The sequence below is a fragment of the Myxocyprinus asiaticus genome, chromosome 31 (assembly GCF_019703515.2).
Source record: "Myxocyprinus asiaticus isolate MX2 ecotype Aquarium Trade chromosome 31, UBuf_Myxa_2, whole genome shotgun sequence".
In the NCBI taxonomy this organism is placed as follows: Eukaryota; Metazoa; Chordata; class Actinopteri; order Cypriniformes; family Catostomidae; genus Myxocyprinus; species Myxocyprinus asiaticus.
This window is the reverse complement of record NC_059374.1, coordinates 39,012,725-39,036,948: the sequence shown is the minus strand read 5'-3', so window position 1 is coordinate 39,036,948 and position 24,224 is coordinate 39,012,725. Positions and strand designations below refer to the sequence as shown.

The 24,224-nt window shown below is 37.7% G+C and overlaps 1 protein-coding gene across 5 annotated transcripts in view; it reads right to left on the bottom strand.

Moving 5' to 3' along the window:
• Positions 1 to 22,710, bottom strand: part of LOC127422217 (protocadherin Fat 3-like) — a 127,254-nt gene extending 104,544 nt beyond the window's left edge. For 3 of the 5 annotated variants that reach the window (XM_051665556.1, XM_051665557.1, XM_051665559.1), the window contains exon 1: positions 19,392 to 22,698. In XM_051665556.1, coding sequence (XP_051521516.1) covers positions 19,392 to 22,698 — 3,307 coding nt within the window. Of the gene's footprint in view, positions 1 to 19,391 lie in introns of all 5 variants that reach the window. The other 2 variants (XM_051665555.1, XM_051665558.1) reach the window with 1 other exon arrangement.
• Positions 22,711 to 24,224: the final 1,514 nt, after the last annotated feature.

Here is a 24,224-nt window from a genome sequence, read left to right as displayed (position 1 = left end):
GTGTGTGTGTGTGTGTGTGTGTGTGTATTAAAATAAATACATAATAGAATGCTGCAATCATTAAATAAGTACTAAAAAGTTTTAAAAAGTACAATAAGTAGTCAAGTCAATCATTTTTATTTGTATAGCGCCTTTCACAACACACATTGTTTCAATGCAGCTTTACAGAAGATCAGGCATTAACAGAAGATAAAACTGTAATATCTATAATGTCTTAGAGTCATCACTGTGTAGTTTGATAAAATATGATTGTGAATTGTTTAAAAATAAGTAATTAAATAATAATTGTATTTATAACCCCAGTGAGCAAGCCGAAGGTGACTGTGGCAAGGAACACAAAACTTCATAAGATGTTGGTTAATGGAGAAAAATAACCTTGGGAGGAACCAAACTCACTGTGGCGGCCAGTTCCCCTCTGGCTAAACAACATGAATGTAATGCCAATATTACTTATGTATAATGCAAGTCATGGTTTAAAATTATTAAACTAAGTAAGTGTTAAGGGCCAGTGTTTAAAATAAAGATTTTGTATGAACTGTAAGATTAATGGCTATTGTCTTTGAAGTCCATCCTGGATTAACTGCAGAAGTTCACATAGATGCATTGTCCTTTGTTAGTTGGCTGATGAAGGCTTTTGTTGGCAATTAATTGATAGTCTATTTATTCCATTTCAAGAGTATAGTCCATCAATAGACCGAGGTGATGCAGACAGAGATCAGTTAGGTGCATCGCAGTTCAACCTGGCCGATAATTTCGGTGAGGTCTATCCTAAATCCAAGTTTCAGGCTATGGCATATGAAGAATCCCATGTCTTATGGTTGGAGTTGGCATCAGTTCATCAGGGTAAGTCCATCGTAATAAACTGAAGTGATGTTTGGCTGGCACCGACTGCTATTAGTCTTATAAGTAAAGAATTAAAAGCAAATGAAATACAATATTAAATATGTTGTAAAAATTAAATATAGCAGACAAAAAATATATCGTGAATAATTAAAAGGCATCTAACGTCATATTTCATGTCGCTTTTCATTTGACATAAATAAATTACTGCCCTATTTATTTATTAATAGACACTTTTCGTAATACTTTTAATTGATTGATTACATTTTTAATGTATTTAATTATTTCATGATTTATATACACAGTACTGTGCAAAGGTCTTAGGTACTTGTGAAAAATGTTGCATAGTGAGGTTGTCTTCAAAAATAATGCCATAAATAGTTTTCATTTATCACTTAATGTCATACCAAATGCAGTAAACATAAACAAAATGCTAAATCAATATTCGGTGTGACCACCTTTGCCTTTAAAACAGCACCAATTCTCCTAGATACACCTGGGCACAGTTTTTCTTGGTTGATGGCAGATAGGATGTTCCAAGCTTCTTGGAGAATTTGCCACAGTTCTTCTATCTATTTCAGCTGTCTCAATTGCTTCTGTCTCTTCTTGTAATCCCAGACTGACTCAATATTCAGTTGGGGGATCTGTTGGGACCATGCTATCTGTTGCAGGGCTCCCTGTTCTTCTATTCTAATTTTTTCTATTAGCAAAAGTAATGTTTGGGGTCTAACATTTATATTTCCTATTGACACACTAAAGCTGAAGATATAAATAACCATCTTAAGACAAATGCTTTTGTGAAGCATCTTATGTGCCTAAAATATTTGCACAGTACTGTATATTTCATTTCAAGGCATATTTTGTTATGTATTTCATGTCATATTTTATTTCAAGGCGTATTCCACATGTTTTTAAAAAAATAATTTTTCAATCATAAATAAACAAATACATCTCACTCCTTATTTATTCATACTAACATTTTATTGTACATTACTTTACGCTTACATTTCATTGTACTTTTATTTAATAATAGTAACATTCCATGATGTATTTATTGATTTCATTATACTGTACATAATTATTTAATTTAGTTTGTCAAATTCCTCCACACAAAATGTGGTGACTATTAGAGATCGATCGTTTGTGATTTTGCTAATACCGATAACTTGGGTGGTGAAAAGGGCCGATAACCGATTAATCGCTGATAGGTTTTTAAACCGATTCATGAATGTTAAAAATTCTTCTTAGTCTTTCCTTACTGTGATGGGCACTGACATAGAGGCTAGAAGAGTCCAAAAAGTGTAAAACCCCAGATGTAGGTTTATTGTGCAACCAAAATCCCAATCATAACCAGAAAAAATTCAGATTTGGTGCATAGCGCGGAACTTACTATAAACAAGCCCAAAATACACTAAGGAGTTTTATTTTGAATTGTCTGTGCTTCCAAACAAATCATGCACTCTTACAATCATCTACAATGCATTACAATAAAAATACTATAAAATATAAAGATCATAATTCATCAGAGTAGATCAGAGTTTGCTTGTCAATTGCTTGTTAAATACTTTTTTCATTTTCTCTAGTGACACTATCAGTCGTTAAATAAACATTAAATAAATAATCGTTCAATAATGTCTATGCTTCCTGTGTCTTTGTTATAACATTTCGTTAATAATAATTGTAAAATTAGTCCATAAACTGTGATGGTGACAGTTACTTGGCACCGTTACAATTCTCTAAATGTAAGTATTCACCAAATTAAGGTTTTTATAACCTATATATTCACCAGATGAAGGGCTCTGGCCACAAAATTATTTTTGGCAACAATCGGTGTTGATTTTTACCAATTTCCGATCGTTCCAAAAAGCAACTATCGGCACCGATTAATCGGTAAAACCAATATATCAGTAGACCTTTAGTGACTATAAATAAAAGCCAAACAACAACAAGTTGTTGCAAATAAATGCCACACACAATGTGCTTTTATTGTATTATTACAGTCATTTTTTAAGCAATGTAAATAAAATGCAACACATTTGACATGACATGGAATATAAACATAAACCAAGAAAGCATAAATTTAAACATGAATTAACATTGGACTAAAAAAAAAAACCCAGAGAATGGAGTCCACCACACTCCACTGAGATACACACACACACTTACAATGTTCCCACACCTTGTTGAAAGCTGATATTTCTGCTAAAGCTGAGTGAGCAGATATGAAGAGTGCGAATAAAGGTGTGGAAATGTAGAGATTTTTTTGCTTTTCGACAGTTCTTGCGTCCCTGCTATCTGACCTAGATAACGACAATATAAGTTAAAGACTCGGATGGTATGAGACACTAAGTGTGTGTGTGTATGAGTGTAAATATGTGTGTTCATTGGCATAATCTCTGTGATCAAATATTAATGAGACCCCAATTATGTACATCCTGTCTTTCACATCACCCTCTTACAGTTACTGTGTGTAAGTGTGTGTTAGTAAGAAACTATCCAGTGAAAGTGAAATTGTCCAGTACCCTGCCGGCTCATTAAATATGCAGGCCTGTTGTAGATTCGTTAAGGACGGAATACAAATCAGCCTCAAATTAGTCTCGAGGAGAAGAAAAAAGCGTGATGTGTGTAGAATGAGAGGAAATGAGGGGCTTTGGGTGTGTTTATGTAATCTCACTCTCAATCTTTGATCTTTGACTAATCTTTGGTTTAATTATTGATCCTGCTACTTTCTAGACACGCCACTTGAGTGGCATTCTTCTTTGGCAAGTCTATGTTTTGTGGTGGGTGTCAGCACTTTTGCGATGGGTTGTTTTTGCCTGACAATCATTTTTAAAGGGAAAGTACACCAAAAAAATGAAATTCAGCCATCATTTATTCACCCTCATATCGTTCCAAACCTGTATGACTTTCTTTCTTCATTTTTTGTAGACTGAATTACATCAAGTAAAAATGCTTAGTCTTGATATTGGTATTTACGCAAAATTTTTCCAGAAGGGACCGTAAACTAGCAACCTGAATAAAGAACATATAACAGATCACAAAACTGACAATTGTCTTTACGTCAAAAACACACAATAGCAAACACAAACACCATCCAGATGTACGGAATAAAGAGTTTATTTGAATTAAGTTTAAATGAAGCCAATTAACACTCTAGCAGGATGTATATTGTGTGTGTGTGTGTGTGTGTGTGTGTAGGAGGTGTTATATCAGTGTGTTTTAGACAGTTTGTGTAAGACACAAGTGTAGGAGGCATTTTCCCTGTCTGAGCAGCTTGAGTGTGTGTGTGTCAATGACAAAGATTCACACGATTCAGTAGTATCAAAATATACCTGTGGTTTTAAAAGAAGCTCGCTAAGAATGTGATGACAGAAACCAGACTTTATTAACACCTAAACACAACCTCACAACACACTAATAAAGCCGCACAGCTACAGTATGCAACAAGCCACACGTCACTGCCACTGAATACACCAACAGTGTACAAACCACCAGCACCAATGAAACTCAAAACGAAGAATACAATTACACAAAATCACAATTAAATAACACATCCTACAGTTTACAGAGAACTCAACACTATTGAACTCACCAACACTTTGAAAGAACTTAAAACCTCAAAACTAGAGAAATATACTTAAAGGGCCAGCAAGTACACTTATAACATTAGTCAAGTTTCTTGCACCAAAACAGTTTTTTCACTTTAGCATTAAACCGGCTGTTTTTTCTACTTTTCCTTTAAGATGTCTTTGTGTAAATGAACTCTGATATGATTGCCTAACTTTTCACATGTGAAATTAGTAACAAAATCTCTGCCAAGTTGCTGAATCCTGAATAAGCATTGATGGGTGTTTCTTTTATTTCACTTTTAGCACTATGTACTTTTATAAAGTCAAGTCTCATTAAAGCACTTTTCACACTTTCACATTTAAAAAAAAAAGTTTTTTTTTTTTTGGTCTACCAACAATGTCCAATGTAAATATTTGTATCACAGCAGATTTACGTCATTTTTGTCATTTACGTTTTTTATTTTTTTTAATAAAATGACTCCTTTGTCATGCTAAGGCTAATTTTATATATAACATTTTATGTATCCTAAATGCACATGAAATGGTAGCCAGCTGGTAGGTAGCTGTACAGTGTATAAACCTTACTCTGCTGGCCTCAAGAGGCACACTAGCAACTGACAACAGAGGCTGTAGCCTTTAGCCTCCTTGTTAGCATGCCCACCTTACATGCTAGAGACACCGGTTCGAATCCCGCGTGGAGCAGATTGAGTAGGACTGGTTACGTACGCAATTAAACAATATTTTCACACTTTGTATAATTTGGCAAAATTAAAGCTTAAATGGAAATGATGTTCAATAAAATATTTTCCATTCATGTGGATGTCAATTTGACACATGCCAACTACCTAAACATTGTTGCAGACCAGGTACACCCCTTTATGGCAATGGTATACCCTGATGGCAGTGGCCTCTTTCAGCAGGATAATGCGCCCTGCCACACTGCACACATTGTTCGGGCATGGTTTGAGGAACATGATGAAGAGTTCAGGGTGTTGCCCTGGCCTCCAAATTCCCCAAATCTCAATTCGACTGAGCATCTGTGGGATGTGCTGGACCAACAAGTCTGATCCACGGTGGCTCTAACTCGCAACTTATTTGATTTGAAGGATCTGCTACTAATGTTTTGGTGCCAGATACCACAGGACACCTCCAGGGGTCCATGCCTCGGCAGATCGGCACTGTTTTGGTGGCAAACGGAGGACCAACAGCATATAAGGCAAGTGGTCATAATGTTTCGGTTCATCAGTGTATGTTTTCATAGTTCTGACCATTTACAAATACAATGGCGATTTCTGAAAAGTTTTGGCGAGTTTTTTTTTTTGTCGATAGCTAGTTTTTGGAAATTATCTGAAAGGAGGAGGGAGGGAGCTTGTCAATTTGGTAAGTTTTTTTTTTCCCCTCCCTTTTTCTCCCCAATTTGGAATGCCAATTCCCAATGCGCTCTAAGTACTCGTGGTGGCGTAGTGACTCGCCTCAATCCAGGTGGCGGAGGACGAATCTCAGTTGCCTCTGTGTCTGAGACTGTCAATCCGCGCATCTCATCACATAGCTTGTTGAGCTCGTTACCGCGGAGACATAACACGTGTGGAGGCTTCACACGATAATCGCAATATAAGAAATAGTCCAGAAAAAACTGTTAAGCAGAGGACCATCAGAAGAAATAATGTTAAGTCTACAACTAATAAGCCAGATACTCTGCTAATTGGGGATTCAATAACCAAGTATGTGAAAATGGCAAAGACTGAAATTCTGACATTGGTTGATACACCTGTCAGAGAATTAACAGAACTAGTACCGACTATCCTCTCTACATGTCCGACTAATATGAGGATTATAATTCATGCTGGGTCTTTCGATATCTTGCGAATGTAAACTGACTCTGAGTTTTAAAAAAAAAAACTTTTCTATGCTATTAAAAAAAAAAACTGAGTGAAAGTCAGCTACAACACATATTTATTTCAGGCCCCATTCCAAATGCAGGGAAAGGAATCGAAACATTTAGCAGACTTCTTAGTCTGAATACCTGGCTCATAGCAGCATGCCCTGCTCATGGAATTAAGTTTATTGACAATTTTAACATCTTTTGGAATTGCAAATATCGTTTTAAACAGGATGGGATTCATCCAAATACCAATGGATCCAGATTACTTGGTGCTAACCTGCATCATGTCCTTGGGATGCCACACTTGTTTGAAAAGGTGTGGACAAATGTGAAGGCGGATGCCTGTAGGCAGATTTCTGTCTCTTCACCCCTGCCTGACCCTATATCCCACATTACCCAAAGTTTTCAAAGAATGTCCCTTTCTCAGTCATGGATCCAACGCCACTCTTTTCCCCCTTATGCATGTCCACCAAGTACGGACTTGGCTCAGGCTGTGACGTTGAAGTTAAGTCAATCCACTCGTCATAGACATCATTATTCAAGTTTTCACCAGAAATGAGGCAGATCCCATGCCATCTCCACAAATATACCGGTGATTTCAAGTTGTAGGAGGCATGGTCAAACATATCGTAAAAATCATAAATCATCAAATGTATGTACTAACAATCTTAAACATGTTAAGGTTCATTCATCTTCAGTTACCCTTCCTGTTTTGAAATCTCTACGACTAAAATTAGCTCTTTTTAATGTTCGATCATTGCCTAATAAATCTTTTCTGATTAACGATCTGATAACTGAAAAGAATTTGGATTGTATGCTTTTAGTTGAAACGTGGCTTAATAACACTACTGGCGCAGCAATGCTAAATGATGTCTGTCCTCCTAATTTAAATTTTTATCATTCTGCTAGACAAAACAGGAAGGGTGGCAGGTTAGCAGTTATTTTTTCCTTGCTGTTTTAAATTGTATTGCTCCATTAAAGGTCAAAAAGAGATCTTCTGTTAAAACTTCCCCATGGTTAAACATAAACAATGTGAGAGAAGTTAAGAGAAGTTGTCGAATGGAGAAAAACACGGTTAACAGTTCATTATAATATATATAAAGAAGCAATGGCTGTTTATAATAAAACACTACTTTTGGCAAGAAAGGATTATTTCTCCAGGATTATTACAGAGAATTCTGGTAATCCCAGCATATTATTCTCTGTTATTGATCAGTTAGTAAATACTGCCTCCACTCCTCAACAGTTCTCTGCATCAAAATGTGAAGAACTTGCATTGTTTTTAACGACAAAATATTATCAATAAGAACTAGCATTGTCACTGATGTAAATATAGTTGATAAATCTTATGATAGAGATTTAACTTTGGGAGAATTTACTTGTATAACATTAACCGAGCTTCGTAAGATTGTTACCACGTGTAATTCCACTACCTCATGCATTGACCCTGTACCTACAACTTTTTTTAAACGGGTGTTTGACAGTGTCTCAAGTCATGTTCTTCATATTATAAATACATCTCTTCAGACTGGCTGCTTCCCTGAGGCTTTTAAAACAGCTTGTTTTTTTAGACTTAAGTGCAGCGTTTGATACGATCGACCATGATATTTTAATCAATCGTTTGTAGAAGCTAGTAGGTCTTTCTGACTGTGTATTAAATTGGTTTAAAACATATATTAAAGGGAGAAATTTTTATGTTAAACTTGGAGAACATGTGTCTGAGAAACATGAAACCCACTTTGGAGTCCCAAAAGGAAGTTGCCTTGGACCGTTATTGTTTTCATTGTATATGCTGCCACTTGGTGACATCATCAGAAAAAACAATGTATGCTTCCATAGTTATGCTGATGACACACAGCTGTACATTTCTGTTGAGCCAAATGATACTACGGCTATTAATTCGATTACTACCTGCCCTATGGCAGTAAATAATTTGATGAGTAATAACTTTATAAAGTTAAACGAGAATAAGACTGATATTCTATTAGTTGGCCGTAAAACTAAAAGAGAAATGTTGTTCCAAAATCTGGTAAAATTGACTCCTTGGGTTCGACCTGATGTTACAAGTCTTGGTGTTATATTAGACTCTGATTTTAAGTTTTAACTCCCATATTAATAAGGTGACAAAATCTTCATTTTTTCACCTAAGAAATATAGCTAAAATTAGACCTTTTTTAAACCAGAAAGATGCAGAAAAACTAATCCATGCTCTTATCTCAAGTAGACTTGACTACTGTAATGTACTTTTTACTGGTTTCCCACAAAAATAAATTAATAGACTTCAACTTATCCAAAATTCAGCAGCTCGGTTACTAACCAGAACTAAAAAAAGATAACATATAACACCAGTTTTAGCTGCATTGCACTGGTTTCCTATAACATTTCGAATAGATTTTAAAGTCCTCCTCATTATGTAGAAAGCTCGAAATGGACAAGGACCTTATTATATTGCCAGTTCTCTCGTTAATTATATCCCATCAAGAACCTTAAATCATCAAATGCATGTTTATTGGAGGTTCCCAGTTACAGACGAAAGAAAATCAGTGATGCGGCTTTTGCAAATTATGCGCCAAAACTGTGGAACACACTACCATTAGATATTAGGGAAGCTAGTACACTTAATATTTTTAAAAGAAAGTTAAAAACTGGCATTTAAATAGTTACTCTGAATTGTGTTTTTTTTTTTATATATTTTTTTTTTTATATGTGTTGTAGCAGAAACATTTATTATTATGTTTGTCCCTCATATGTTTTAGTATTTTATCTTGTATGTGTTGCATTTAATTTTTTTTTTTATCTCTTATGTTTGATGCACATGTTTTTTGAATGTGATGTTGCTGTAGATATTTGACTATATAATTTTTATGTAAAGCACTTTGAACTGCACTCTATGCCTGAAAAGTGCTATATAAATAACGTTTATTATTATTATTATTATTCACGCTATTCTCCGCAGCATCCATGCAGAACTCACCACGCTCCCAACCGAGAGTGAGAACCACACATTATAGCGACAATGAGGAGGTTAACCCAACGTGACTCTACCCACCCTAGCAACCAGGCCAATTTGGTTGCTTAGGAGACCTGGCTGGAGTCACTCAGCACACTCTGGATTCGAACTTGTGACTCCAGGGGTAGTCAGCATCTTTACTCGCTGAGATACCCAGGCCCCATATATATAATTTGGTATGTTGTATGTCCAAACTCATATCAAACAAGCAAGGAAAATCCTTAAATAAATTTTTCTCAAGGATTTAACTAAATATTCAAGATCGTTGGCAGAACAAATAATATTTTAAGCATTGGTTATTTGAAAAATCCACAGTGTTCGACCACTTATCTAAATATTGTGGTTGGGGGTGGTCTATGGTGATTACAACACTGATTTTACTTCTAAAAATGCCAGAAAAAGGAAAAAGAAACAATGTTAAAACAAACCCAAACAATTTTTTTTATGCTGCTATTTCAGTTCTTTTGGTGAACTCCATAGGTCTGAGATTCAATGTAATATGAACAAAATCACTTACCATACAGAACAAAATGGATAAAGGAAAGATATTCAGCCAGCAGTGAAGTTAGCCCACTTACAATCCTAGAGTGACTCAAAAACATCCATCTTAAAAAGGCAACTCATACTGGATGATCAAGACCATTTTTGCTCTGCAAAACTTAGAAGAGAAGATCTTAAATCTAAACTGCTTATGGTATATTTAGACCCCAGAAACCCAGAGCTGCGGCCTGAACAAAACACATAATTTTATGAGTCCTTTAACTGAGCAATAGACTGGAATTCGACCTTCCAAGAAATGAAAAATGTTAAAGTTGTTTTCTGGTTGATTTAATGAGTGATTGTGGGTCACTACTGCTACTATTTCAGAAAAGAGGCATCAAAATGGAAGACATATTCTCAGAGGAGCACCCATGTACTCACAGATGTGTACACTCACTGTTTCTGTACTGTTGGGAAACATGAAAAATATGAGCCGCAGCTTTCTGAGCATGACAGAGACTTCAGGAGTGTACATCCGAGATGCCTATTAGATGTGTTTTCAGCAAGAAAGAAATGTTTAGAGTGTTTGCAATAAGTCAGAAAAATGTTTGTTGTAGGATGTAAGAATGACATTCAGTAGATGTTTTCACAACATTTATTATTTAGAATGTACGTGAATCTGATCTTTTTAAGATGTTAACCAGATCTTTGTACACACACATGATGCTTAAAAAGATTTTCAAACAGACAGTTTAGGTCTTGGTAGGGCTGTGTATCAATACAGATTTCCCAATTCGATTAAATTCTGATTCACACGCTCTACAATTCGATTGGATTTAATTCTGATTAATTAGGTATATTTCAGTTATCAGTGTTGTAGTACTTGAGTCCAGGACTCGGACTTGAGTTGCGATATTCAAGACTCGTGACTTGTCTCGGACTTGAACACTAACGTCTCAGACTTGGACTCGAGCATTGAGTGTATTCTGACCTTGGAGAAGAGAACTCGTTACAACCGTTAACCTGTGTAGTGTGGGGTTTTGGAAAGAGGTGGCGTGGCTAATCCAACCACTGAGCTCGTGGAAGTTACAGAACGACTAAAATTTGCTTAAAGCACCTTTAAAGCTTATTCAGCAAATACAATAACATTCGCTAGCAAGCCAGACACCTTTAACTTACATCACTACATTAACATGCCAGTGCCCTGTGTTGTCAGTTTTGATTACAATAATTTTACCTCAGATGTGAAGAAACGTTCAGCAAAATTTGTCAAAAAGTGATCGAAGCTGGGGTCAACCTTCAGTTTCAACTGGCATCTCTCCTGGGTGCACCCCAAAGAGTAAGCTATCTCCTAGAGTTTAGCACCTGTCCTTTATATTACGTGATCTTCCTTTTTGAAAAATAAATCGTTGCGTCCTTGAATGAAAGTGGGATGTGATTTTGTCCTGCATTTTGTACATATTTTGATTGTTGATATATTTGTAGTCAATGGGAGAAACTGACAGCTGAAAGCAAACACTGTAATCTGTATGAAAAATATGGCTGGGAGTCGATCCCACCAAAAAAATCGATTCTTCGATTCCGAGCCATAGGAGAGTCAACCCCAATGGGTGGATAGTGTTTGTGTGTGTATCAATAAACTTGAAATGTCAACAGCACTCAACAGCACTATGTCAACAGCACTATTGCTTATTTTATGACATAGACAAGGACTCGTAACTCAGACTTGTACATAGTTAATGGGGACTCGACTTGGACTCGACTCGGACACGATATTGGTGACTTGGACTTCAGAATCGACTCTAGTCGACTATAGTGTGTGCAACATCTCATGTGTTTAGTGCTGCTGCTGCGAAAACATCTCAGAAACTCCTACGCAAGACTCAAAAAATGAAGCGAACACGAGAGAGAGAGAGAGAGAGAGAGAGAGAGAGAGAGAGAAAGTGACAAGACAGACAGAATGAAAGGAAAAAGAGACAAGAAAGGACAAAATACAGAGAAAGGCTTTATTGAGTCTGTCATTCTGTGTGCTCATCCACTTTCTCTGTTATTGTGAGACTATATGTAGGAACTCAGGCCTTGAAGGGTTATTATACAGGGCAGAAGACAGAATTTCATCACATCACATCAGGTTAAGTTGACCTTTAAACTGACCCTTTGAGAGAGAGAGAGAGAGAGAGAGAGAGAGAGAGAGAGAGAAAGAGGGAAAGAGAGAGAGAGAGAGAGAGAGAGAGAGAGAGAGAGAGAGAGAGAGAGAGAGAGACGGGAAATCAATGTAAAACCAGGGTTTAAATAGCTGTCATCATAATTTAAGTGTTATTAACCCAGGATGCTCCGAAGGGACCGTTAGTGCAATTAGTGCACTCTAAGTCCTTGTAAATGAAAAGCGTCTGTTCAGCGGCTGGTATAATAAGTGTGGGCTTTTCTTCATGCTTTATGTTTGATATTTTTTATGCTCTGTGTTCAATTGAGAAGCCTTGACTGGCTGTTTGTGCTACGTAAACAATAGAGGCTTCCAGGCACAACAATAGACATACAAAGAGACAGAAAGCAAAACAGAGAGAACGTATGATAGACAGACAAACAGATAGACAGATAAAACGACAGTCATACAGGGATAGAACGACGGACAGATTGAAGAATGACAAAACTATAGAATTACAGACAGACAGATAGATAGAAGAATGAAAGAAATATTGAACGTCAGACAGACAGATCAAAGAACGACAGACATACAGACAGATCAAAGAATGACAGAACTACGGAATGACACATACAGAGAAGAACGACAGAACTATAAAATGAGAGACAGAAAGACACATCAAAGAACGACAGAACTCTAGAATGACAGAGAGACAGACAGACAGATCAAAGAATGACAGAACTATAAAGCGACAGACCGACAGACTAAAGAATGACAGAACTACAGAACGACAGACATACAGACAGATACATAGACAGACAGATCAAAGAATGACAGAACTAGAACAACAGAGAGACAGACAGACAGATAGACAGACATATCAAAGAACGACAGAACTCTAGAATGACAGAGAGACAGACAGACAGACCAAAGAATGACAGAACTATAGAATGACAGACAGACAGACAGACAGATCAAAGAACGACAGAACTATAGAACTACAGACAGACAGACAGATCAAAGAACAACAGAACTATAGAACAATAGACAGACAGATCAAAGAACAACAGAACTATAGAACGACAGACAGATCAAAGAACGACAGAACTACAGAATGACAGACAGACAGATCAAAGAATGATAGAACTATAGAATGACAGACAGACAGATCAAAGAACGCCAGAACTATAGAACGACAGAGACAGACAGACAGATAAAAGAACGACAAAACTTTATAACAACAGACAGAACCATAGAACGACAGACAGACAGACAGAGAGAGAGACAGACATATCAAAGAACGACAGAACTATACAACGACAGACAGACAGACAGAACAGAATGACTGAACAACAGAACTATAGAACGAGAGACAGAAACATCAAAGAATGACAGAATTATAGAACAACAGACAGACAGACAGACAGACAGATCAAAGAACAAAAGAACTATAGAACGACAGAGACAGACAGACAGATAAAAGAATGACAGAACTTTAGAATGACAGACAGACAGATCAAAGAATGATAGAACTATAGAGCGACAGACAGACAGACCAAAGAATGACAGAACCATAGAACGACAAACAGACAGATCAAAGAACAAACAAACTACAGAATGACAGACAGATCAAAGAACGACACAATTATAGAACAGCAGAGAGAGACAGATCAAAGAACGATAGAACCATACAACAAAAGACAGAGACAGATCAAAGAACGACAGAACTATAGAACAATAGACAGACAGACATACAGATCAAAGATTGACAAAACAACAGAACTATAGAACAACAGACAGAAAGACACAAAGAACGACAGAACTGTAGAATGACAGACAGACAGACAGACAGAACAAAGAATGACAGAATGACAGAACTATAGAATGACAGACAGAAAGAAACATAAAAGAATGACAGAACTATAGAACAACAGACAGACAGACAGATCAAAGAACGACAGAACTATAGAACGACAGACAGACAGACAGATCAAAGAACAACAGAACTATAGAACGATAGACAGACAGACAGATCAAAGAATGACAGAACTATAGAATGACAGACAGATAGATAAAAGAATGACAGAACTATAGAATGACAGACAGATAGATAAAAGAATGACAGAACTATAGAACGACAGATAGACAGACAGACAGATCAAAGAACGACAGAACTACAGAACGACAGACAGACTGACAGACAGATCAAAGAGTGACAGAACTATCAGAACGACAGACAGACTGACAGACAGATCAAAGAACGACAGAACTATAGAACAACAGACAGACAAACATAGTTTCCATCCACTTTTCGTGTTTTGTTATCGGAAAAGTGAAAATGAGTTCAAATAAATTGCCAAATCTGCCTGTTTTCATTCAAATGGCCTTTTATCGATAAAATTGGTGTGTGTGATGTCATGCTTAAAAAAACACTTTGTTGCATAAGTTTTGGTTTATCGCAAAAGAAAGCTGCCCTTAAGAATTTCCATACAGAAATGTGTGTATATCGCTAATTGTGTACCTTTCGCCTCCCAGAGTATTGAGACAATTAATAGAAATTAGCCAGCTTACTGTCATTTTAATACAAAATCAGAAGGGAGCTGTTGTCCTTCTGATAGGACCGTAAAATTGGTCTTGATGTTGCACCTATCACAAGTTGCCACCGGTTCTGACCCAAAAGCGAATCATCATGGCCCTGTTCAAGCTGGCAACCTGCACCAAGTAGCGGGGGAAAATTTCGGTCTTAGTATAAGGACCATCCATCGATGTGTATATGCTCTGTGCACAGCTATTAAAGAAACATTGATGCGGTGTAATATCAGGGTTTACATATGATACATTCCTGATATTCAATAGGCTATTTTAAATAATCATCTAATCTGAAGCATTGCCATCACAGCTACATTATGTCCCGCATATTTGTCCAGCAACTTTTAATGACCAACTGAACTTGATTGTGATCTAAAATTAATTTTAGCATCATAATGCAATTTACATTTTCTGAAGAAGCTCAGCAAATGTGATCCCAGTTAAAGAGGGTTAGATTTAAAATATTTAAAAGTTTTCAAATGTTCAAAAGCTCGTTTTCTGAAAGTGAACTCAGCATTGGACAAATAGTTCTGATAGTGTATGGTCTTGAAAAAAGTGTAGAACATTCTGAGAATGTCATTCTGACGATTTTTGTTTGTCTACAGAACAGGTTAACGCTAATTTAAGTTTGTTTAAAGAAAAGGCAAGTATATAGGACTAACAATATTATTTTTTCATTTGGTAATTAAAGATTTTTAATTTAATGCTTTTTTCGTTTGGTAATTGTTTTATTTAATACAGGGAATTTTGCCGACATTTTTTCAAAAGTAATCTAAACAATAATTTTGTAGAATTGGGCTATATGTTAGTGTTCCTAAAATGCACACTGATGCTTTTCTCCTAGTATTGTGTTTTTATTTTTACTTTGTGCACAGAAATGATATGTTTTTTGTATTGTGGGCTAATTCCATGACTGCTGTCTATTATTTTGAATGGTGTGGAAAAGCAACTTTAATAAATGAATGGATGGCTACCACAATTAAATTAATTGCAAAGAGTGGCCATTCATTTATTCTCCGTGCACTTGTTGATGAAGGTGCATGATATGAGATATTTGTGTTGGCACTCCTGGAAGTGTCATGACACAGATATGTTTGCAGCATCAGATATGTGCAGTATGCCATTAAGACCAATCCATAAATGCGAGTAATGCTTCACGTACAATAAATTGGCTTCCAAGGATGTATACTGTCGTCATGATTAACAAAGGCTAACAATTGGGGTAAATTCTGTCATGTGACAATACATTTATGCGTTAATGCCAATTTTCTCGACAAAAAGTGTTTCCAAACCAGTTTTTTGCGACATTTGAAGTATCGACATAGAGTTTATGCGCTAGAGTTAAACAAAAAAATATCATGTCAACACGATAATTTGCATTTCCATCAGCTATATCAGTAAACTTCTTGATGCGCTACACCTTTTTTCGCAAAAAACACCCTTGGATGGAAACATAGTTACAGACAGACAGACAGACAGTCAGACAGACAGACAGACAGACAGACAGACAGATAGATAAATAGATAGACAGCTAGACAGATAGATAGATAGATAGATAGATAGATAGATAGATAAGATGTGTGTGTGCTTTTTAAGCTGTAATTGCATCAGTAGAGTTGTGCACAGTTTTCAGGTTATTTATGGTGAATGCCAGTACACAGCTAACAAGGGCAATAAATTCACCCGTCTGCTAGTGCTACTGCAAAATGTGTGTGCCAGAGTGTGCGTATGTGTGCGTGTATTTACAAACATGCAATTATGTCATGCAGAGTACAACACGCAAACTGACTTTTGTGTTCTCGCACCATCGCTGCGTCTCCGTTTCTTGTCCTCGTTCTTTCGGTCAAAAGTATGTAATCACGCACACACATATATACACAGCTGTATGCAAACAGTTGAACAGAGTCTTCATTGGAATAGCGACAGAAGAGTGACAGAGTAGACAACCTTTGACACTGGATCCCTAACCTTTGACCCCTGAAGATTGCAGACCTCGGCCAGTATGTGTGTGTGAGCGCGCATATGGATAAAAAAGTATTTTATATATTTGTGTGCATTTAAGAGAGAGAAAGGGATAAAGAAGTGTAGAGATGGATGAAGATGGATGAGTAGACCATTTATGGTTGCAGCCATAGTAAGTCTATCAAGGATAATAAAATGCTATAAAAATGCTTGACATCTACCCCTCAAATCTTGCTTTCTACATCAAATTTTACCTACAAGATACGTCATGGATACCTCAAGTCAGAATTTCAAAAAAATAACTTTTGCTTTGTCAGTCAATTGTACCACAAACCTCACTGTTGCCTCATAGTTAACCTCATACTTTCAGTTTTTACCGTAAAAAGCCTCAAACCTCGAATCACACCTCTTAATTCTCATGTTATATCTCAAATTTCAACCTGAAGGATCCATCTGAAAAACCAACATAAAAAATAGCTTCTTAAGCATAAGTTTACTAGTCTTACCTGGTTTAAGCTGGTCTCCAATCCTAGCCGAGCTGGTCTTCTGCTTGACTTCCAGCCTAATCAGATAAAAAGTACCTAAAAAAACTCTAAAACCAGCAAGCTAGACCAGCATGACCAGGTTGGGAGACCAACAAAGACCAAATAAACCATAAAAAAAATGGTTTTAGATGATGTTGTCAGTAGGGAAGCCTTAGTCTAATGTGTGATATTCTCAAAGACTCTCAATCGACTCTTGACAGACACTGATGCACCTTCTGGCAAGACACATATTTCATAAAACCAGACCTTAAACCTTTCTTATCACAATATGGTAGTACAGAGCTGGAGTTAAAGCCTTTTTGCTTACTTTTTGTCAGTTGTAGTAGTGTTTAAAAAGTAGTAGGTGACTGGTGTGTGTGCGTGTGATTTGTGCCCTTTTAAAAGAGCACCTTATACCCTCTTGTTTCACACTTAAAAGGAACGGACATATATTTAAGGCTTTCTCTCCATTTTCTGATTTCCTCATTCCAAAGAGAGGTGAAAGTCCACGGGACATCTGAGGGTCGTTTCAAAACCTCTAGATTATTTTTAGGCAGTCTGGGGGCGAGCGGACACACAGACACACACCACTCTGACCTCTGAACCCGAAACTCTTTCATCCGATATCTTTTTCTATTTCCTTAGTCTCTCAGTTCACACACTGTGTTACAAGTCTTGTCGACCTCATCCAGAACTATAACACACACCCACACACTCTCACGAAACACCTCTATCATCCAATTTCCATTCTTTCTTTTATGGCACATGCAAGTTTTTTTGTAATTCTGCCAGCTTACGTACTAACAGATATCACACACACACACACACACACACACACACACACACACACACACACACACACATTTACGCATAATTCATCTGAGCCGTTTGGATAAATGTTTGACATCAAACCCTCAAATCTTGCTATCCACCTCAAATCAAACCTACAAAAGACCAAACCAAGTCAAGTTAACCCTAAAATAAAACCTTGAAGCTGTAATGTGTAATTTCAGTTCTACCATATTTCCTGAAATCTTTTCTGCCATTGTTCCTTTTCCCTGAAAACCTATCTGCCACTGTTCCTTTAAGGTTAGGGGTTTGTTCAAATCTCTCACCATAACACTTTCAGTTTCACTAACAGAAAATGTATTGTCAAAGGGAAAAAGAGAATGACAAGGTGTGAGAGAACATGGGGGGATGGGGGAATGACATGACAAGTGCAATAAATGTAAATTAAGAGCTTTGTGTGGTAATTCAGTCCACTAGACAGAGGCTCGGCACCTAAATCACACAAACACACAAACATTTCAACACGTCTACACAAATGTAGAAAACATTACCCACTGATACACACCTACATACAGTATTCACCCACTTTTTCTAACAAACAGAAAACCAGGCAAAAATGACAGAATTAAATTGAATGCAGTGTATGAAACAAACCATTTTGCTATCAAATTTTCAATCGTATTTCAATCATTCCCCCTCCACCTCAACTGTCAAAACTCGACCTAAATAAAATGTAGGCCAATGCATTGTTTAACCTCAAATGCACAACAAAAACGTCAGTCATTCTACATTTGAGAAAAATCACCAATTCATTTACAAAGACCTTATAACTTTAGCCCTATACCTCATGCTGAATGGAAAACAGCAAACTGAATAAGCATGCCACAAAATGTACAAAAAAAATGTGCAACACTTTTGACTTCACAAGACTTAAGCATTCGTGTCTAATAAAATTAAACAAAGAACTTTCACACTACAAAAATCATGTTCTTTGTGTTGTTTTCAAGTAAAGATATCTAATTATCCTTGAAACAAGATTATATTTGTTTACAGAGAATCTGTCTTGAATATGAGTGTCTTTTGTTTTATGGCATTCTTTTACTTCTATTTCAGTTTTTGTTTAAAACAAGGGGAAAAACATCTGCCACAAGACAAATTATACTCATACTCAAACCTGGGTTAGGGATTTTTCAGAATCCGTAAACCAAAACCAAAATTTCCAATTTTAAATCCCCCAAGAGCGTTCAACCTACATTCACCAAATGTGGTACAGATCCTTAGAATGTTCTGACTCGGGTTGCTATGACTTTTCCAACTGATCAGACTTATGGCTGACCAAAATCAATCATTCAACCCCTCAATCTATCTGGCATTCTTTCTATCTGTCTTGACCTTAAAATTTCAAGATTAGAAAATTATCTTAAACTGTTAAACCAGGCTTTTTCAAGCCAACATTAAAGTTCATTTTGACAAACTTTACACATCTAGTTTATCTTGTTTCAAGAACATTTAGATAATTTTACTGGAATACAAGACAAATATACTTGTGAAAAATATGTTTTTTGCAGTGCATCAATAACCTAATAATCCAATTAACACATACCTGTCTCCTCGTCGATGGTGAATCTCCCAAGACCGTTGCCATCACGTATGGAATACTGCACCTCGCCGTCCCTGCCTGTGTCATCATCCCGTGCCGACACCTGCAGCACAGAGGTGCCAATGCGAGAACTTTCCTTCACAGATCCGTTCATAGCGAAATTTGAGAAATACGGTGCGTAGAGGTTTTCGTTCACATCCACCACCTCTAGTTCTACGAAGCTAACCGAAAGGAGCGATACAGGTCGTCCTTTGTCTTTTGCCCGAACAGTTAGGTTGAAGAACTGTTGAGTTTCGTAATCCAGTTCCTTAGTTAGACGAATGGCACCACTAGTCTTGTCCAGCTCGAAATGGCCATCATAGTCATTCGCGAGTGAGTATCGCACCTGCCCACCAAGTCCAAGGTCAGGGTCTTGCGTGTCCAACCAAGCAATGACAGTGCCCACTGGGAGGTCTTCAAGTGCACGGGCACTTACTACACTTGGTATAAATGCAGGTGGACAGTCGTTAACATCTTCGAGTGCAATCTGTAGAGTTGTTACAGAAAATTGCTGGGCTGCTCGCTCTGCCTTGTCTCGTGCTTCCACTTTAAGTATGAAGGATGGAACAAATTCACGGTCCAGTTGACCTGCTACATACACAATCCCATTGGAGCTGTTGATGCCAAACTGTGATGTACTGGTGAGTAGGGAATACTGGATCTCACCATTGAGACCTTGATCTTTATCAGTAGCTTCCACTTGGATCACCTCGGTACCAATTGGGGTGTTCTCTGGGATGCGGGCCTGGTAGCCACCTTCTTGAAGAAACTGTGGTGCATTATCATTTGCATCCGCTATGTAAATCGTTAGAAGCCGCCAGGTGGATCTTTGTGGCTGGCCTAAATCATACAGTGTGATGTTTAGAAGGTATCTGTCAGTCCTTTCACGGTCTAGTGGAAGAAAGATGCTTATTACGCCACTAAAGATTCCAATGGTAAAACAGCTGTCTGTATTACCATCAGCTATTGTGTATAAAAGCTGTCCATTGAACCCTGTGTCGCCATCGTAGGCTTTCACATGAAACACACTTGTGGCAACTTCTACATCCTCACGCACAGTGATGTCTGTTGGGAAGGATTTGTCAAACTGTGGTGCATGACGATTCACAGAGAACAGGTCGATAAAGCCTTCCTCTATTTTGGGTTTGTTAGCTTTGGCTTTCTTCAGAAGCTTCTCAGCCAGCCTTTGGGCAACTCTGGTCTCAGTACAACTAAAGCTCTTGGGTGGCAACTTCCCTTGCACTACAGATATATTCACAAACATGGGATCGGAGAAACATTCTCCATCTGTGGCAGTTATTTTTAGACTAAAGGAGTTTTTGGGTGCCGCAGTGGTGAGGGAGCGCTGCAAGGTCATGACCCCAGAATCGGGATTTAAATCAAAGTACCCTTGTTCGTTCCCTGAGAGAATCTTGTACTTGACCAGTTCAAGTTCGTCAATGTCTATGGCAGACATGGTGGTAATGACCTCACCAACCGGAAGGTCTCGAGAGATTATGCCTACACAGGCTACTTTCTCAAACAGGGGCTTGTTATCATTAACATTCTCTAGATGCACAGTGACGTTGACTTCACTTTCACGCCTGTAAGGGGAGCCCCAGTCGGAAGCACGAACCACAAAACTGAATCTCTCAGGAGACGACTCAAAGTCCAGTTCCTGTGTTGTAAAGACTGCACCAGTGAACTGTTGCACACTGAAGGGTAATGGTGTCAAGCTTGCCATGCTGTATGTGATGTACCCGTTTTCCCCATGGTCACCATCAGAAGCCGTCACAAAAACAATAGTAGTGCTTACGGCAACACTTTCATTGACAAATACCTCGTAAGACTGTTGAGCAAATGAAGGTGCATTGTCATTGGCATCCTCAAGAACAACCCTAACCTTGACCCTAAGGTTGCTGTCTACTTCCAAGACCTCCAGCTCAAATACTTCCTGTGTGAGTTGGGTAAGCCAATGTGCTGTGCTGATTACCCCAGTCATGGTGTTGATACTGAAGAATACTGAATCTGCAGAAGGTGTAAGGATGTACTCAGCATCGTCTGGCTCCGGTTGGAGTTTCACAGCCTCTACAACCGTACCTGGTGGGGCAACCTCGCTCAAGAGGACTTCATATTCATTCTTCTGAAATACGACCTCTGCAAGGGCTGGTCGTGACAGTCGTAAATGCAACACGTGCACAGCAGAGAACTTCTGTGGCATTCCACGATCCCGAGCCTGCAAGGTGAGGTTCAGTCCAAATGGATATCTGTCCCAGTCTAACTGCTCTGTTGCACGAAGGATAAACTCGTTCGATCCTTCACGACTTCCTTCCTTCTCAATGATTTCCTCACTTTGCCTCTCTGTTCTTTTAATGCTAAAGAGCTCAAGAAGATCTCCAGCTACAATGCTCACCATCTCGATTTCTCCATTTACGCCTTCGTCAGCATCCTCTACGGCAATCACGGCAACGACAGGGGACTTCTCAGCCCATACAGGTGCTAATGTAACAATGCTCAGTGTAGGTGCATGCTCATTAATCTTTTCTACATGAACAAATAGTTTGGCTGTACTACTTACACCATTATTCCCATAAAGCTTCATTCCCCGATCCACAGCCTGGATCTCCAAATCATAGCGGCTCTGAGAATCGACGTCTAGTTTTCCACTCAGCGTAACAACTCCGCTAGTTGGGTGCACAGCGAATAGCTCCATTCGTTCCTTAAAAAAGTAATAGAACTCTCCATTTGAACCAATGTCAGCATCTGTGGCAGTAACTTGGGCTATGCTGGTGCGTAGTGGTGTGCTTTCCGCTATGGTAACCGAATATGTGGTAGGGGAGAAAAGGGGCCGGAGGTCATTCATATCCAAGACTTGCACACTAACTTTAGTCCAAGCTTCTAGTGTATCACCCTTAATGGAAGCTTTCACTGTCAACATGTAGTTATCCTGAACTTCACGGTTCAAGATGGCAGCATTTCCCCCTTTGGTTCGAATCCTTAGGAAACAGAAATCCCCCAGAGTATATTCCTCAGCCTTGAAGAATCCCTCCTCGTCCCCGGACGTGATGCGATACTTAACCTCCCATGAGTGTTGCTGGAGAGGAATACCCATGCGCACCTGGCTGGCGGCATAGGTGCGGGCGGCTGAGTTCTCATAGACTGATGCATGGTACAGTGGCTGGGTGAATTGCAGGCGGGGCCTGTCACCTTGGCAGCGGCCTGGAGGTGGAGAGAAAAACAGCAAGAGGGCCAATTGTAGGAGAATGGCCCATAATCCTGCCCAAAGGGCCATGCTCACTTCCATCCCATCACCAAACCCATCCTGAAGTGAGACAGAGAGAGAGAAACGGAGACGTTAGTCACAATGAATAACATGACAGAAGGGTCAAGCGTCATTAATGTCTCTCATATACACTACCAGTCAAAAGTTTTGAAACACTCATTCTTTATTATATTTTTTTTCTTCACATTTTAGAATAATAGTAAAGTCATCAAAATTATGGAATAACATAAATGGAACTATGGGAATTATGTTGTGACTAAACAAAATCCAAAATAAATCAAAACTGTGTTATATTTTAGCATCTTCAAAGTAGTCACCCTCTGCCTAGAATGTACTCTTGACAATTTCTCAATCAACTTCTTGAGGTATCACCCTGGGATGCTTTTTAAACAGTATTGAAGGAGTTCCCATCTATGTTGGGCACTTATTGGCTGCTTTTCATTATTATTTGGTCCAAGTCATCAAGTCACTTTTTTTTTTTTTAATTAATTTTAGTTTTGTAATTAAATAAATTAATGTGATGGCACAATTATATTTTTGTCTACAAAACTAATTTCAAACTTTTAAGCATACGCCTTCAGATCAAAAGATTTTTAAGATCATGAGAAACATTTCAGTCAAGTGTTTCAAAACTTTTGACCGGTAGTGTACATGTTTTTTTAAAAAAAAGACTAACAATGAATAACTGATGCCAACTTTTAATGTGTTAATACAGACATTTTTTCTAAACACACCAACAAAAATCCGTCATCTTTGTTTATGTTTTTCTTTTTCTTTCTTTATGAAGATGCTTTCTAACTTCCACTTGCTGTTGCAAATATGCATATTTTAAAGAAAACAAAACATATGGAAATAAAAGCTAGCATATGATCAAAATTTACTTTTAAAAAAACCACTGAACTGAACAAACTGAAATTAGTGATGTCAAAAGTACCGGGACTTCGGTACCAAGTCGATACTAAAACTTGTAACGTTACCAGTGTTTCTACAGTACCGACTCAATTCGATACCCGTGCGCTGTCTGACTGACAGACGGCTGCTTACAAATGCTCACACACTCATTTGATGTTGTATACTCCTTTTACACAGAAATGGAAAATTAATCTAATTAAAATTGTGATATGTCCTAGTGTGATTATTAAACCACAAATGGATGTGATTTAATTAAATAAATATACAGTCTGCATGTGCTGCAAAGTGAATGTGTGAAGCTGAAATTTCAGAAATTGCGACAGTAGTATATTACTAGGGTTTTAATCAAATCTATTTCAATATTTTTATTATTATGTTGAAACTACATCTCACAAGCAAGAGTGCTGTTGCACTGAACAGAAGTTTTCAACAATGTTTTCATTTGTAATCTGATGCTCTGTTGTGCAGCACTTGATCTGACATAAAATAAGACCAGTGTTGTGTTTTAGATTACTGTATGTTGTGAGGATCTTTACTAAAGCACTTAAAAATAAAGTTGAAAGTTTTATTTCCATTTGACTGAAGATTGGATTCATTTGATTCGACACAATTTTGATGATGAA